General features: G+C 40.3%; 1 protein-coding gene across 1 annotated transcript; it reads right to left on the bottom strand.

The window, feature by feature from the left end:
- Window positions 1-7,813: 7,813 nt before the first annotated feature.
- LOC138909839 (uncharacterized) lies at window positions 7,814-8,578 on the bottom strand. Its single transcript, XM_070201056.1, has 2 exons — window positions 8,252-8,578; window positions 7,814-8,194 (listed from the first exon to the last, which is right to left on the bottom strand). Exons 1-2 carry the CDS (start codon window positions 8,576-8,578, stop codon window positions 7,814-7,816), a joined length of 708 nt encoding a protein of 235 aa, XP_070057157.1.
- Window positions 8,579-18,657: the final 10,079 nt, after the last annotated feature.

Raw genomic sequence — 18,657 nt, 5'->3', positions numbered from 1 at the left:
CGGTCCAAATTGGCGCATCTGCGCATTTCACTAAGGCAGCCAGGCTCCGCACCTGCGCCCACGCTTCGCACATGCGGGCTCGCAGGTGCGGTCAAACTTGCGCACCTATGCTCCATCACCAGCCCCACCAGTTGTGCATCTGCGCACTCCCTCCGCACCTGCTGCTCTCGCACCTGCGGCCTCCCTTCCGCAGGTGCGAAACACCAGAACTAGCAAAGGCACCAGATTTTTCTCAAGTCCAAATTCATTCCGTTAAGCATCCGAAACACACCCGAGGCCCCCAGGACCTCAACCAAACATACCAACCAATCCTAAAATACCATACGAACTTAGTCGAGCCTTCAAACCACATTGAACAACACCATAATCATGAATTAAGCACGGATTCAAGCCTAAGAAGTTAAAATTTTCCAAATTCTACAAACGACGCCGAACCACATCAAATCTAGTCCGAATGACGTCAAATTTTACACACGTCACAAATGACACTATGAACCTACCGCCACTTTCAGAATTCTATTCCGAGCTCGATATCAAAATTTCCACTATTGGCCGAAATCGCCGAAAAACTAACTTTCGCCAATTCAAGGCTAAATCTACTACAGACCTCCAAAACACATTCCGGACGTGCTCCTAACCCCAAAATCACTCAACAGAGCTAACGGAGTCGACGGAATTCCATTTCGGATCTGTCTTCACATAGTTTCGACTACGGTCCAAACTCTAAGGCTTAAACTCGCAACTAGGGACCAAGTGTCCCAAAACTCCCCGAATTCCATAACCAAACACTCCGGCAAATCCCAAAAGCAGAAACAAATATGGGGAAAACAAATATTAGGGGATCGAGGCTCTAATTCTCAAAACAACCGGCCGGGTTGTTACAACGACTAAGTAAGCCTAACAAATAATAATAACTTGGCAGAAATAATTTATCGAAATACCAAAACAAGTTGAATACTGTTATAACCTTCCGAATCAAAACATAATCTCAACAGTACGCTCCCCAAAACTGGCAGAACTGAGTCATAAGCTCTATAGAATAATTCTATAATATCTAATACATCACTGTCTGAAAGAAATACAACAGGAAGTAAAATAGGGAATGTGATTGCGAGGCCTGCGGACGTGGAGCAGGTATACCTTGAGGTCTCCCAAGCAGCAGCTACAAAAAATCTCTAACGACCGGCACGAGTAGAAATACGTGGATCTACACAAAACAATGTGTAGAAGCGTAGTATGAATGCACCACAACGGTACCCATTAAGTGTCACACCTAAACTCAGTAGACTAGTGACGAGGCTTGGTCAAGACACCTACTAGGATATAAATAAACAGTATGAAATGTAATTCAGATATGTAATGGAAAGTGAAGAAACAACGGATACGAAACAAGATAATAGCATGAACTAGTACCGAAAATCAATAATGGAAATAACATAAAAGAAGCAACTAAAGGGGCTACAGTGATCATGTACGAACAACAAATACTAGAACATGAAAGAATGAAACAATAAGAAATATTCCCACCAAAACACTTTGCAACATGAAATAAACAACAAGAATCACAATGAGGTACCGCCTCGTGTATAATGAAATCAAAACTGAGGTATCGCCTCGTATAATAAAGAATCACAACTGAGGTACCACCTCGTATACACATTTCTCAATTTCAATCACAAGCTTTCTGTATATCGCTGTGCGAGCCTTTCATTTGAAATAGGATTTGAAAATAGTTTTCCCGAAATAGCTACACGCACTTTAGCCCACCTTATGACGCCACGCGGCTTCACGTAGTTCCCCTACAAGCAACACGCACATAAGTCCAACCTTATACCGCCGCATGCACATTAACCCCAAGCCTTATACCACTGCATGCACGTCAATATCATATCACAATAATAATTCGCACCACACGTGCCCATATATCACAACTTCCCAACAACAAAAACAATACCAATGATTCCACAACAATAGCTCATGGCTCCATCACAACATATACGAGAATATCAACAACAACAATGAATGTAAAATGCTCAATAAGATAAATGTCTCAAGAATAACCAACTTCGCCTCAACATGTTAACGACTTTCACAACTTCAACACCTAATAACTCAAAAATGAGAGAAATAATGTACAACCACGATATTAGATAAGACTAAATCATAATAAAAGAGATAAAATTTAGCAATGAGTTTCAAATAATGGAAATCAACAAGGAAAGGGATAACATGAACGATTACTTCAAGTATTGATAATCAATAAGGGAAGAGATAACACGAACAATAACTTCAAATTATGAAAATTAACAATGAAGAGATAGCATGTAACAACAAAAGAGTTAACAAGTTCAACTAAGCATGAGAGCAATTTATCAAATATGATGTAGAACTAGTGCTAAACAAGTCAATTAAGGCATGTAAGGATAGACTAACACAAAGAAGGATATATTGACTATGAGAATTTAGAACATGATATGTAATTTCAATTAAAGCATGGAAATAGTCTGAGTAGCCTAACACGGTAAAATACCACGTATAGCCCATGTACCCACTCGTCACCTTGCATACACGAGTTTCACTTAGCACAATTGAATCAAACAATATCAATCCTAAGGGGTAGTTTCCCCACACGAAGTTAGGCAAGACACTTACCTCAACTAGCCCAATTTAACATTCGGAAATAGCTTTTCCCTTAAAATCCGTCTCCACGCGGCTCAAATCTTACCAAAATCGACTCAATATCATCAAACAATACTAGGGATAACAATTGCAATAGATAAAATTAAGATGTTTATACTTTTTCCAAAAAGTCAACAAAAGTCAACCCGGGGCCCACCCCACGAGTTCATATATGTGATTAGTTTCAAAATCCGAGTCCAAATCGACTCTCAAAACTCATTTTCTTATTTTTAAAAAACTTGACAAAGTTTCACAAATTTTCACTTTGATTCACATGATTTGATTTTAAAATCTAAGATATGTTGATGAAATATGATTAGAAATAGATTAGAATCACTTACCCAAGGTTTGTAGGAGAAAATACCCTCTCCAAATCGCCTCCTACCGAGTCTATGGTTCAAAAATGAGCGAATGAGTTCGAAAATCCCATCTCCCAGCCCTTTAACTAGGTGCAGATGTCGCATTTGCGAACCCTCGCAATTGCGGACCAGGGCTCGCATTTCTGAACCCTGACAGACTAAGTCAACATCGCAATTGCGATGAAAGCTTCGCAATTGCGAACTGGAGGTCCCTCGCAAAAGCGAACAATTGTTCACAAATGCGAACTATGCTGGAATCCCATGGACTTCACAAATGCGAAGGGGAGGTCGCATTTGCGACAACTACCCCCTCATCTGTCACCTTGGCAAATGCGAGCCTGGTGTTCGCATTTGCGACACCAGAGCACCAGACACCAAGTTTTTGCCAACTTCAGTCCAAAACACTTTCGAACATGTCCGAAACTCATCCGAGCCCTCGGTGCTCCAAACCAAACATCCATACAAGTCTAAAAACATCAAACGAACTCGCTCGCGTGATTGAAACACAAAAATAACATCTAAAACTATGAATTGAACTCTAAAATGCATGAAATTCAAGGAACTTTTCAAGAACTTCTAGAATTACAACTAAGCATTTGAATCCTATCAAATTAACTCCAAACTACACCAAATTTTGAAGACAAGTTCTAAATACCATAAAGGACCTATTCCAAGTCCCAAAATCAAATTCTTAGCTCGATAGCTCAAAGTCAACCTACGGTCAAACTTTTCAACTTCTAATCGCCAAAATTTGGCAAATCAGCACAAATCAGCCTACAGACTTCCAAAATTAAATTCGGGCATACGCCCATGTCATAAATTACGATATGAAGCTATCAGAGTCATAAAAACACAGTCCCAGGGTCATTTTCACAAAAGTCAATATTTGGTCAACATTTTCTAAATTAAACTTCTAAGTCAAGAATCAAGGATCCAAATCAACCCTAAAGCCTCCCGGAACGGAACTAACCAACCTCACAAGTCATAAAATCATAAACACACACATGTGAAGCAATAAAAGGGGTAACATGGCGCAATTACACAAAACGACCGATCGGGTCGTTACATTCTCCCACACTTAACAAACGTTCGTCCTCGAACGTGCATAATGACATACCTGAAGTGGTGAATAGATGAGGATAACGACTCCGCATGTCGTTCTTGGTCTCCCATATCGCCTCCTCTACCGGATGACCCCTCCATTGAACCTTCACTAAAGCAATATCCTTTAATCTCAACTTCCGGACCTGTCGATCCAAAATAGCCACAGGCTCCTCAATATAAGTCAAATCCTCGCCCAATTGGACTGTGCTGAAGTCTTAAACATGAGACAGATCACCACGATACTTTCAGAGCATAAAGACACGGAACACCGAACAAACTGTAGATAAACTAGGCGGCAAAGCAAGCTTGTAGGCCACCTCCCCAATCCTCTCAAGGATCTCAAAAGGTTTGATATACCTAGGGCTCAACTTTCTCTTCTTCCTAAACCTCATCACACCTTTCATGGGTGAAACCCAGAGCAAGACTCACTCTCCGACCATGAATGCAACATCATGAACCTTTCGATCCACATAACTCTTCTGTCTAGATTGGGCTGTACGAAGCCGAGATCATCTTGACCTTTAAAGCATCTTGAACCAGATCCGTGCCTAATAAGTTAGCATGTCCTGGATAAAACCACCCAACTGGAGAACGACACTGTCTACCATATAGAGCCTCAAACGAAGCCATCTGAATACTCGACTATTAGCTGTTGTTGTAGGCAAACTCTGCAAGTGGCAAGAAATGATCCCAAGCACCCTCGAAATCCATAACATAAGCACGAAGCACATCCTCCAATATCTGAATAGTGCACTCGAACTATACATATTAGCGGCACCCGGATGAATGGAGTACCGTAAACTGTGGGCCTCCTGAAGAATCAGCTCACGCAAACCATTCACATTGGGCACACATAATTAGCCATGCATCTGTAACACACCTTCATCCCCAATAGTAACCTCCTTGGCATCACCGTGATAAACCATGTCCTTGAGGACAAGCAAATGGGGGTCGTCATACTTACGCTCTCTAATATGGTCATATAGAGAAGACCGAGAACCCACGCAGGCAAGAACTCGACTGGTCTCCGAAACATCCAATCTAACAAACTGGTTGGCTAAGGCCTGAACCTCCAATTCTAATAGCCTCTCCGTTACTGGTAGATATGCTAAACTACCCAAACACTCTGCCTTTCGACTCAAGGCATCGGCCACCACATTGGCCTTCTCGGGATGATACAGAATGATGATATCATAGTCTTTAAATACCTCTAACCATCTCCGCTGCCGCAAGTTAAGATCTTTCTGTTTGAACAAGTGTTGTAGATACTGGTGGTCGGTAAAGACCTCACAAGGGACACCGTCCAAATAATGCCACCAGAGCTTCAATGCATGAACAATGGCTACCAACTCCAAGTACTGGACTGGATAATTCTTCTCATGGGTCTTCAGTTGTCTAGACGCATAGGCAATCACCCTAGAGTCCTGCATCAACATTGTGCTAAGGCCAACACGTGATGCATCACAATACATAGTATAAGACCCCAAGCCTGTAGGCAACACCAACACTGGGGTTGTAGTTAAAGCAGTCTTGAGCTTTTGAAAGCTCGCCTTACACTCCTCGGTCCATCTGAACGGAGCACCCTTCTGGACCAATCTGGTCATAGGTGCAACAATAGATGAGAAGCCCTCTATGAAATGACGATAATACCCAGCAAAATAAAGGAAACTCCAGATCACAGTGGCTGAAGACAGTCTGGGCCAACTCCGCACTGCCTCAATCTTTTTTCTACCTTGATCCCCTTACTCGACACCACATGACCCAAAAACACCACCGAATCAAGGCAGAATTCACGGTTTGAGAACTTTTCATATAACTTCTTCTCTCTCAAGGTCTGGAGCATGATCCTCGAGTGCTGCTCATGATCTTCTCGATTGCAGGAGTGCACCAAGATGTCATCAATAAACACAATGATGAATGAATCAAGATAAGGCTGGAATACACTGTTCATCAGGAGCATAGATATTGTTGGGGCATTGGTCAGCCCAAATGACATCACAAGGAACTCGTAGTGACCGTACCGAGTCCTAAAGGTAGTCTTCGGAATATCCGGATCCTGAATCTTCAGCTGATGATAACCTGACCACAAATTAATCTTGGAGAACACTTTGGCACCTTGTAGCTGACCAAATAGGTCATCAATGCGTAGCAATGGATACATATTCTTCACTGTAACTTTGTTCAACTTTTGATAATCAATACACATGCGCATAGAACCATCTTTCTTCTTCACAAGAGGACGGGAGCACCCCATGGCGACATACTAGGCTGAATGAAACCCTTATCAAGTAGCTCTTGCAACTGATCCTTTAACTCCTTCAGCTCCGTCGGGGCCATACGATATGGTGGAACAAAAATGGGCTGAGTGCCCGGCAACAAGTCAATACCAAAATCGATATCCTTGCCAGGCGGCATGCCCAAAAAATCTGCTAGAAATACATCTAGAAAGTCTCTCACTACCGGAACTAACTCAATGGTAGGAGTATCAACACTAATATCTCTCACAAAGGCTAGATAAGCATCACACCCCTTCTCAACCATCCGCTGAGCCTTTAGAAATGACCCAACCCTGCTAGGAACATAATCTAATGCACCCCTCCACTCCAACCGTGGTAAACCTGGCATAGCCAGTGTCACAGTCTTGACGTGACAATCTAGAATAGCATGATAGGGCGACAACCAGTCCATATCCAAGATAACATCAAAGTCTACCATACTAAGTAACAATAAATCAACTCTGGTCTCAAAATCACCGATACCAACTAAACATGACCGATACACACACTCCACAATAATAGAATCTCCCACAGGCATGGACATAGAACTAGGAGAACTCAACGAATCACGAGATATATCCAAATATGTAGTAGTGTAAGATGACATATATGAATAAGTGGATCTCGGATCAAATAAGACTGATTCATCTCTACGCCAAACTGTAACCATACTTGTAATGACTGAGTCTGAAGCAACTGCCTCCGTCCTACCCGGAAAAGCATAGAATCTGGCCTGGCCTCCCCTTCTAGGGCAACCTCTACCCGCACGTCCCCCACCCCTAGATGGCTGTGCGGATGGAGAGGCAACTAGGGTAGCAATCATGGCCTGAGAAGTCTGGGGACCTGACTGAATCCGTGGAGCCTGAGTAGTCTAGGAATGTGCACCCCTCCTGAGTCAGGGGAGGTATCTAACCATGTGGCGGGTATCACCACACTCGAAGCAAGCTCTCGGTGGGAATGGCGGCTGGGACTGGCTCGGGCCTGGTCGGCTGGACTAACCGTTGAAGGCACCCCCTGCAGGAGGTGCACTAGAAAGTGGCTGAGCAAGGTGTGCAACCTGAGACCTCGGCGCAACCAGAGCACCACTAGAAGTTAGAAGTGCTAAATGAACTGGACGACTCACATAGTCTCTACCATGACGGTTTGTAGCTGCAGCGTGACCACCACTAAATCCTCCCATACCACGAGTCCTCTTCGCCTCCCTATTATCTCTCTCACGGCCCCGCATACCCTCCAACCTCCGAGCAATCTCTACCACCTGCTGATATGGGGTATCTTCCTCGAACTATCAATCCATACTTAACTTAATACCATAGTTGAGTCCCTCGATAAATCGACGGACTCGCTCCCTGGCTGTAGAAACCAAACAGATACATGTCTGGACAAATCACTGAATCAGACAGCATACTCCGACACTGTCATAGTACTCCGATGCAGCTCCTCAAACTCCACGCGCCATGTATCCCGAAGGGTCTGAGGAACGAACTCTCTCAAGAAAATCTCTAAAAACTGATCCCATGTAAGTGAAGCTGCCTCGGATGGGTTACCCACCTTGTATGCTCGCCACCATTGATATGCCGCTTTCTTTAGCTGGAATGTAGTAAAAGCAACCCCACTCATCTCCACAATATCCATAGTGCGGAGGATACAGTGGCATTCCTCAAGAAACCTATGTACATCCTCTGAAGCCAAACCACTAAAAGTAGGAGGGTGGTACTTTTTGAACCTCTCGAGCCTATGCTGCTCCTTCTCAGATGTTGCTGCCCTAACCACGCGCTGAACCGGAGCAATAGGTTGTACCGGTTTGACCTCTGGGACCAGATCAACCTAGACCTGCTGCTCTAGGGTACATGCCGCGAGAGTCTGTGCTACTCCCCCAGCCTGAGATGTGGCTGATGCAAGTGGGATCAACCCCGCCTGAGTGAAGGTATCGAACATGCTCATGAAAAGTACGAGGGTCTCCTGAGGTGTTGGGGTGGCAATAGGCGCCTGGGGTGCCTGTCCCCCGACTGGAGCTACTGGTGGCTCCTCTGTCGTAGTTTGGGTAGGTGCTATGGCTACACCACGTGCCCCTCTTCGGCCTCTACCCCGACCTCTCACGGCTCTTGCAAGGGGCGCTGGTGTCTGATCGTCGGATCCAGTGGTGCATGTCCTCACCATCTGCTTTCAAAATCTACCAATTTGCACGATAAGGAATCAAAGATGTGGAGCTTTCCTAACAGTTCTCTAGCCTCTCGAAGATAAGTACAGATATCTCTGTACCGATCCGCAAGACTGTACTAAACTTGCTTATGACTCGTAACACCTATGAACCTAGAGCTCTGATACCAACTTATCACGACCCCAATTTCCCACCGTAGGATGTCGTGATGGCACCTAGTCTCTATGACTAGGTAAACCTAACAAACAATAATTACTTGGCAGAAACAATTTATCAAAATACTAAAACAAGCTGAATACTGTTATAACCTTCCAAATCAAAAGATAATCTCAACAGTACGCTCCTCAAAATCGGTTGAACTGAGTCATAAGCTCTATAGAATAATTTTAGAATATCTAATACATCGTTGTATAAAAGAAATACAACAAGAATTAAAATAGGGAAGGTGACTTCGAGGCATGCGGACGTGGAGTAGGTATACCTTGAAGTCTCCCAAGCAACAGCTGCAAACAATCTCTAATAATCGGCACGAGCAGACGTACCTGGACCTGCACAAAAGAAATATGCAGAAGTGTAGTATGAGTACACCATAACGATACCCAGTAAGTGTCAAGCCTAACCTCAGTAGAGTAGTGACGAGTCCAGGTTAAGACACCTACTAGGATATAAATAAACATAATGCCAATGTAATATGGATATGTAATGGAAAGTGAAAAAAAACTGATACGAAACAAAATAAAAGCATGAACTAGTACCGAAAATTAACAATGGAAATAGCATAAAAGAAGCAACTAAAGAGGCTACAATGATCTTGTACGAACAACAACTACTAGAACAAAAAAGAATGAAACAACAAGAAATATTCCCACCAAAACACTTTGCAACATGAAATAAATAGCAAGAATCACAACGAGGTACCACCTCGTGTATAATGAAATCAAAACCGAGGTACCGCCTTGTATAATCAAGAATCACAACCGAGGTACCGCCTCGTATTCTTATTTCTCAATTTCAATCACAATCTTTCCTTATACCGCCGTATGAGCCTTACATTTGAAATAGGTTTTGAAAATAGTTTTCTCGAAATAGCCACATGCACTTTAGCCCACCTTATGATCACGTAGTTCCCCTACAAGCAACACACACATAAATCCCACTTTATAGTGCCGCATGCACATTAACCCCAAGCCTTATACCGCCCCATGCGCGTCAATATCATATCACAATAAAAATTTGCACCACAAGTGCCCATATATCACAACTTGCCAACAACAACAACAATACCAATGTTTTCACAATAGTAGCCCATGGATCCACCACAACGTATACAAGAATATCATCAACAACAATGAATGTAAAATGCTCAATAAGATGAATGTCTCAATAATGACCAACTTCGCCTCAACGTGTTAACGACTTTCACAACTTAAACACCTAATAACTCAACTATGAGAGAAATAATGTACAAGCACGATATTAGATAAGACTAACTTACAATAAAAGAGATAACATTTAGCAATAAGTTTCAAATAATGGACATCAACAAGGAAAGGGATAACATGAACGATTACTTCAAGTATTGATAATCAATAAGGGAAGAGATAGCACGAATAATAACTTCAAACAATGATAATTAACAATAAAGAGATAGAATGTAACAACAAAATAGTCAACAAGTTCAACTAAGCATGGGAGCAATTTATCAAGTAGGATGTAGAACAAGTACTAAACAAGTCAATTAAGGCATGTAAGGATAGACTAACACAAATAAGAATAGATTGACTATGAGAATTTAGAACATGATATGGCATTTCAATTAAAGCATGAAAATAGTCTAAGTAGCCTAACTCGGTCAAATACCACGTACAACCCGTGTACCCACTCGTCACCTTGCTTACACGGATTTCACTTAGAACAATTGAATCAAACAATACCAATTCTAAGGGGTAGTTCCCTCACACGAAGTTAGGCAAGACACTTACCTCAACTAGGCCAATTCAACACTCGCAAATAGCTTTTCCCTTAAAATCCGCTTCCACGCGGCTTAAATCTAACCCAAATCGATTCAATATCATCAAACAATACTAGGGAATTCAATTGCAATAGATAAAGTTAAGATCTTTACCCTTTTCCCTAAATGTTAACAAAAGTCAACCCGGGTCCCGCCCGGTCAAAACCCGGGTCCAATGGTATATTTCATCTACCCACCCCACGAGTTCATATACGTGATGAGTTTCAAAATTCGAGTCCAAATTCACTCTCATAACTCAATTTCATAATTTTCAAAAACTTGAAAAAGTTTCACAAATTTTCACATGATTTTGATGTTAAGATCTAAGATATGTGTCACGCCGCAAAACCGAGGAGCGCGACCAGCGCTCAACCGAGTGAACCCGACTGAGCCAGACTGTTATATTTCATTCTACCCAAATTCATTCATGAATAAAGAGGAGATGTACTCCGTTAATCAAATACTGAAGAGATTTCATTAACCGCTTCCATTTCATTCCCATTAACAGCATCATTCAATATTTCCAAAATAGTACGAGTTTATAGATTTAATGAAAAACATGTTGCCAAATACCAACAGTTCTAATCCAATTCCCTACATCAAATACCACCCACAACCTGTATACGGATCCTCTAAGTACAACTGAAGAGTAATATGGAAATTCTGGCAACAAGGCCCCGGCTATACCTCAACCACAAAGTACATGAGAAACAAAAGATACATGACCCCGAAATGAAGTGGGGCTCACCAAATCGGCTGAAAGGAGTGTACTGCTATCACTAATCAATGCCACCTACTATAGAACCACCTGCATCCATTAAAGATGCAGCGCCCCCGGCAAAAGGGACGTTAGTACTATCGAATAGCACTAGTATGTATAGCTAGAAATCCTCTTTCAAAATGGAATGCCCATATGATCTATACGTGGAGCACATAATATAATGTAATTGAAACAACCTGTACAAACAAGGACAACAAAAGGGGCACCTATTGTCTGCACTAATAATGTGTCTCATTAGACCGTCCTAAGTGTTCACATATCATATTATACACTTATGCGTTTCATAGACCGTCCATAGTGTTTATTCATATCGTACATCTATACCTCTTATACACAATGCATCTATGCATTTCATAGACCGTCCACAGGATTTCATAGCACAGTGGATTTCATAACACAATGTACCTATGCGTTCATAGACCGTCCACATGATTTCATATCGCAATGTACCTATGCGTTCATAGATTGTCCACAGGATTTCATAACACAATGTACCTATGTGTTTCATAGACCGTCCATAGGATTTCATAACACAATATACCTATGCGTTTCATAGACCGTCCATTGGGTTTCATAACACAATATACCTGTGCGTTTCATAGACCATCCATACGGTTTCATAACACAATATACCTATGCGTTTCATAAACCGTCCATAGGGTTTCATAACACAATAGACCTATGCGTTTCATAGACCGTCCATAGGGTTTCATAACACATTTTAAACAAAAGTACAAATACGTACATCTCATAACCTTTCACACCACATATCACCTAGTTAGTACTTTCAACCACTTACAACATTATTATTTCATTGGCTCTCTTGGCCATACATATGATTCTTTATTCATGGAACAATGGCCGTATTTCATATTTCACACTTTCATTTCTTCCCTTTCATAGATCATCATCATAATTATTAAGAAGTAGAATATTTCGGAAATCATAACTTTAAATTCATTAGTAATGAAGGCTTTAAACACAATCGATTTCTTTCCAATAAATGGAGTAAAATGATTGGCAATCGAAGTACAAGTTAAAATCATATACAATTTCCACTCACGAGTATGTAAGAACGCAAAACACATTGAAAATTACTTACAAAGCATATCATTAGCTAAAACAGCCACATATGGGCATCACTTGAGTTCATAAACTTTTAGCCGATTATATTGTCGAAGTCAATTTTGGAATAGTTGAGTCAAAGCTCATTTCATAATCTTTCTCACATTATTTCATTTCATTGGCACCGTTGGTCACAAGTATTACTTTCACTATTGGTCACAAGTATTACTGTCATTTGTTCAACAATAAGACATTTCCAATCAAGACTTTAGGTACACATATGAGCAATTAAGAGTCTTAAGAATATTGAGATTTTGTCACACAATTTGGCATACTAGATTTCATTTGAAATACGATTCAAGCCATCACATTTTAATACGCAACCCATACTTTGAAACGCAAGGAAACATTATGGAATTCAATTCCAAGAGAGAAAGTTTAGCCAACATACCTCAATTGAGTTTTCCTTAAATTACTACAACGTTCTGGAAATTCTAGCAATCCCAATCTATTTGAGATAACAAAATTGAACCATAATTAGGAAGATATTCATGGTCTCAGCTCATTTGAGCATTTTATCAAACACTAGGTGTGCAAATTTAACCACAAGGTTCTTCTACAAGATTTCCTTCACTACACAACCCAATCCTTACTTATTTAAGCTCAACAATCTTCCCACAAATCTTTTTGGTACATGCATGTATAGATAATACTCTCATATCCAAGAATCATACTCCTAATCAATCATCTTCTACCCAAATTCGAAATTAAAAACTAGGGTATGGAACCTTACCTCTTAGATGAAGAACTTATGGGTTTTCCTTGTTAATCTTCCAAGATTTGAGCAAGACTTGATGAATAATTAGCCTAGGGTATTCTCTCTCTCTAAAACACTCTCCCTTCTCTCTAAAACATCAGAATATTTGCTCAAAAATGACCCTTTGCGTGTATTTAACGAAATAGGGTCGGGTTTTAAAATCCAAAAAAAAATGGAGCTCCAGAACAGGTTCTGCGGTCGCATATGCGACCGCATAATGGTTATGCGGACCGCATACCGGTCGCATAATTGGTGTCCAAAATGACCAAAAATCTGTCTGTGTATGCAGTCACTATGCGACCGCAGAGCATAACAGTTATGCGGTCGCATAGTCGACCTCATAATTGCTTACCACTGGCCCAATCAACTGCCTCACTCTGCGGCCATTATGCGGTCCGCAGAGTGATTCTGCGATCGCATAATGGACCGCATAAACGTGCTTTTTCACCAAAAAGTTTCCTTTACTTTCCGGTGCATTGTTCAACCCAAAAAGACCGAATAATTTCTACAATCCTCAAACACGTAAGCCTAGTCCGGCACCATGAAACATTATTTTCTTTGCAAAATTTACCGGGCTTTACACTTAGATACTTCAAAATTTTCCGGAGTGTTACATTCTCCCCCTCTTAGGATCATTCGTCCTCGAATAAGGGTAAAAATCTGTCATTAGCATCTTATGCAACTTAGTTTGTTTTATACCACAAACAAGCAGCCCCAAGTTTGACTAACTCCCTAAATTTCCAAAACTTTCGCCAGAGTTTCCTTTGTAATTAGGCCTTTCCACCTATCAGAGAGCCCCAGAAATACATCCTAACAACATATACAAAAAAAAAATCCATCGATGTAGCATAACACAAAACAACACCAACTGCGGCCTCACAAGCAATATTTTACCAGAAAGGAACACTCTTAATACCAATTGTACAAATGATACATAATTCATAGAAAGCAACTCTTAGAATTTTCATATATAACAACTTTATAAATACATGGCTATTCAAGCAAATAAGGATACTTTTATTCATTTCTTCTTCGGCCTCCCAAGTAGCCTCTTCAATCTGTTGGTTTTCACCATAGCACTTGACGGAGGCAATCTTAACTTCCAGACTTATCTAACAAGAATAGCAAATAGTTGCTCCTCATAATCCAATTATCCATTAACACTACCTTCTTACACACAAACACATGAAACACCAGGTACATGGAGGACAATAATAGGGAAACATCATACTCATAGTTTGGCCTATTTCCTTCAAGATTTCATAAGGCCTGATGTGACTACATATACTTTACCTTCCTTAATAATTCACACAATATATTCATAGAAAAATCTTTAGAATAACCCGTTCACTTTCTTCCATTCTAAATCTCTATGCCGAACACCCAAACTAAAACTTTTGCGACCTCCAACAATTACACTAAGATGTGCTAGCATGAATATGACCATAAAACTTTCTATCCAATATATTTGATCACGAAATGATTTGACATGATTGAACCTTTAACCCCCATAGGTTTACTAAGAATAGGAATAATGATAAAGATTGGGCTGGAATTATTCAAGAATCCATCAATGTGCCGAGCACGGCATTTCGGGAGGTTATATCCCAAGAGACATGAAGGTTACTACCAATAGTGCTGACATGGTTAATTATTGTGATGACATCATTGATTCGACACATGAGGCATAGAGTTGCCTAGTTGGCATTGATAATGTAGAGATCATGTTCATGATTCTGAGATTTAAAAGAAATGAGTCATAAAAAAAAGAACAGCAACAATTGTTTCATTTCATATGTGCCTTGTTCGGAAATAGTAAGCCTCAAATAGAAATGGCCAAGTACATGACACCAGTTGTCTCCTGGATTGTAGGGAAAATCAGTTTAACTTCAAGTGAGAATATTCCAGCACCCTAAATGTGATATGGGTTTCAAAATACATAAAGTTGCATTATGCTCTTAACAGTAACTAGCACAAGGAATCTATGCCACAAGCCTACAAGGATGAGAAAGAAGTTGAACACTTGTGATATTATTATCATTCTGACGGCTTAACCCCCTTCCGATAGTTGATCATATATGAGAGAACTAGAGATACGATGAATTTGTCCTTCAATTTAGTATGTTCATCACAAGGCCGCTTAACTTTCAACCTCACACAAGTGAAATCATGTAACTAGGACATCTTAAAGTTTGGATGAAATCATGTATTGGTTAGAGAGAATGAACACTTTGCCATAACAATTCTCAAGTTGCAATATTGGGCCACTTCATGTGCAACTACAATACTAGTAACAATGTTAGTTACTCATTGAGGCAGGATCAAGGTGGACATGAAAGTCATACTGAGATGGGCGAACAAATAGATCTTCCTGTGGTGAATTTGTGAAAACCTCAAATCCTCAAATTTCTCAGAATCCATTTGAATCAAAATGTTCTGTAAGAAATTTATCAAGTATAGTCCCTTGTTGAGGATTTAGGGAAGCAAGTGGGAAGTATTAATCCTAGAGTTATAACTCAATTTCAAGGACATAATTATAGAGCTCAATTCCTCAAGGGGTTGTAAATAAGAGAATTTGTGATAGAGTGGCTTCACGAATAATGCGTCTCATTCAAAGAGTAGATACAGAGAAGGACTCATAAAGTTGTTCCGGTTCTATCCCAACTTCCATAGTAGCATAAGGGCTGACTTACTTGATAACTTTAGATTGACAGGGCAATACCTTAATTGATGCCCCTCTACTCCACATCCAAAACATACATTAGTACCATAGTGACATACCCCCGAATGACATCTCATACACTTCACACACGAGGATGGGGTCCGCTGAACTGACTCGCCCCACTTACCTGACATTTACCCTTTTTGCACACATCATAAGCATTCCCCTTAGTCTTCTTCCAAGCCTTCATGGCGGGAGTAACAATCTCTACAACAGCTCATTGTATGGACTTTTGGAATTGCCCAAATCTATCACCCCTAACACGCTTCTGAGCATACTCACAACATGACACAAAATGTTTTTGCCCGCATATAGGGCAAACTTGGATGGGTGTATCCAACCTAAGGGCATTTATTCTTCTTGTGCCCCCTCTTTACACAACCATAACATGTTTCAAGAATCATCTAACATAAACCCGAGTGGCTATTATTTCATATCAAATATTTCGGCTTATTGGTACAAACAACCCTCTTTCGTTTCTTACGTTCTCTCACTACATGATCTAGTGGCGTGGTGACATCAACAGGAACATGGACATTTTCCCTAAGCAACTGGTTCTTTCATTTCCTTCTTGCTACCTCGAACCCGTAGATTACTAATATGAACAATGAGACATGATGAGGATATTAGCTTCCTATCTTGAGTTCTATCGCACGATATGGAGTATCAAAGAAGTGTGAATTTCTAAATGTCCAAGTAGCCTCCTCATTATAGATGTGGTCGACAACACACCGATAATAAGGACTCTACTAGACACGGCTCCGAGACATCCTAGGACACTTTAAAACCTTAGGCTCTGATACCAAGTTTGTCACGCCCCAAAACGAAGGAGCGCGATCAACTGAGTGAACCTGACTGAGCAAGCCTGTTATATTTTATTCTACCCAAATTCATTCGTGAATAAAGAGGAGATGTACTCCGCTAATCAAATACTGAAGATATTTCATTAACCGCTTCCATTTCATTCCCGTTAATAACATCATTCAATATTTCCAAAATAGTACGAGTTTATAGATTTAATGAAAAACATGTTGCCAAATACCAACAGTTCTAATCCAATTCCCAACGTCAAATACCACCCACAACCTGTCTACGGAGCCTCTAAGTACAACTGAAGAGTAATATGAAAATGCCGGCAACAAGGCTCCGGCTATACCTCAACCACAAAGTACATGAGAAACAAAAGATACATGACCCCGAAATGAAGTGGGACTCACCAAATTGGCTGAAAGGAGTGTACTGCTATCACTGATCAATGCCATCTGCTGTAGAACCACCTGCATCTATTAAAGATGCAGCGCCCCCGGCAAAAGGGATGTTAGTATTGTCAAATAGCACTAGTATGTATAGCTAGAAATCCTCTTTCAAAATGGAATGCCCATATGATCTATACGTGGAACACATAATATAATGTAATTGAAACAACCTGTACAAACAAGGACAACAAAAGGGGCACCTATTGTCTGCACTAATAATGTGTCTCATTAGACCGTCCTAAGTGTTCACATATCATATTATACACTTATGCGTTTCATAGACCGTCCATAGTGTTTATTCATATCGTACATCTATACCTCTTATACACAATGCACCTATGCGTTTCATAGACCGTCCACAGGATTTCATAGCATAGTGGATTTCATAACACAATGTACCTATGCGTTCATAGACCGTCCACGTGATTTCATATCGCAATGTACCTATGCGTTCATAGATCGTCCACAGGATTTCATAACACAATGTACCTATGTGTTTCATAGACCGTCCATAGGATTTCATAACATAATATACCTATGCGTTTCATCGACCGTCCATAGGGTTTCATAACATAATAGACCTATGCGTTTCATAGACCATCCATAGGGTTTCATAACACATTGGAAACAAAAGTACAAATACGTACATCTCATAACCTTTCACACCACATATCACCTAATCCGTACTTTCAACCACTTACAACATTATTATTTCATTGGCTCTCTTGGCCATACATACGATTCTTTATTCATGGCGCAATGGCCGTATTTCATATTTCACACTTTCATTTCTTCCCTTTCATAGATCATCATCATAATTATCAAGAAGTAGAATATTCTAGAAATCACAACTTTAAATTCATTAGTAATGAAAGGTTTAAACACAATCGATTTCTTTCCAATAAATGGAGTAAAAATGATTGGCAATCAAAGTACAAGTTAAAATCATACACAATTTCCACTCACGAGTATGTAAGAATGCAAAACACATTAAAAATTACTTACAAAACATAGCATTAGCTAAAACAGCCACATATGGGCATCACTTGAGTTCATAAACTTTTAGCTGATTATATTGTCGAAGTCAATTTTGGAATAGTTGAGTCAAAGCTCATTTCATAATCTTTCTCTCATTATTTTATTTCATTGGCACCGTTGGTCACAAGTATTACTTTCACTATTGGCACGTTGGCCACACTTTATATTCCCAATTTACTAATTTCACTTCCAACATCTTTATAGGTTATCAACAATAAGACATTCCCAATCAAGACTTTAGGTACACATATGAGCAATTAAGAGTCTTAAGAATATTGAGATTTTCTCACACAATTTGGCATACTAGATTTCATTTGAAATACGATTCAAGCCACCACATTTTAATACGCAACCCATACTTTGAAACTCACGGAAACATTATGGAATT

The sequence above is a fragment of the Nicotiana tomentosiformis genome, chromosome 4 (genome assembly GCF_000390325.3).
Source record: "Nicotiana tomentosiformis chromosome 4, ASM39032v3, whole genome shotgun sequence".
NCBI classification, from domain to species: domain Eukaryota; kingdom Viridiplantae; phylum Streptophyta; class Magnoliopsida; order Solanales; family Solanaceae; genus Nicotiana; species Nicotiana tomentosiformis.
This window is presented reverse-complemented; position numbering and strand designations above follow the sequence as displayed.

Coding starts and splice junctions, on each gene's coding strand:
- LOC138909839 (XM_070201056.1), bottom strand. CDS start 8,578: ATGGTGAGGACATGCACCACTGGATCCGACGATCAGACACCAGCGCCC. Junction 8,195..8,251: donor CATGTACCCTAGAGCAGCAG/GTCTAGGTTGAT, acceptor GCTCCGGTTCAG/CGCGTGGTTAGGGCAGCAAC.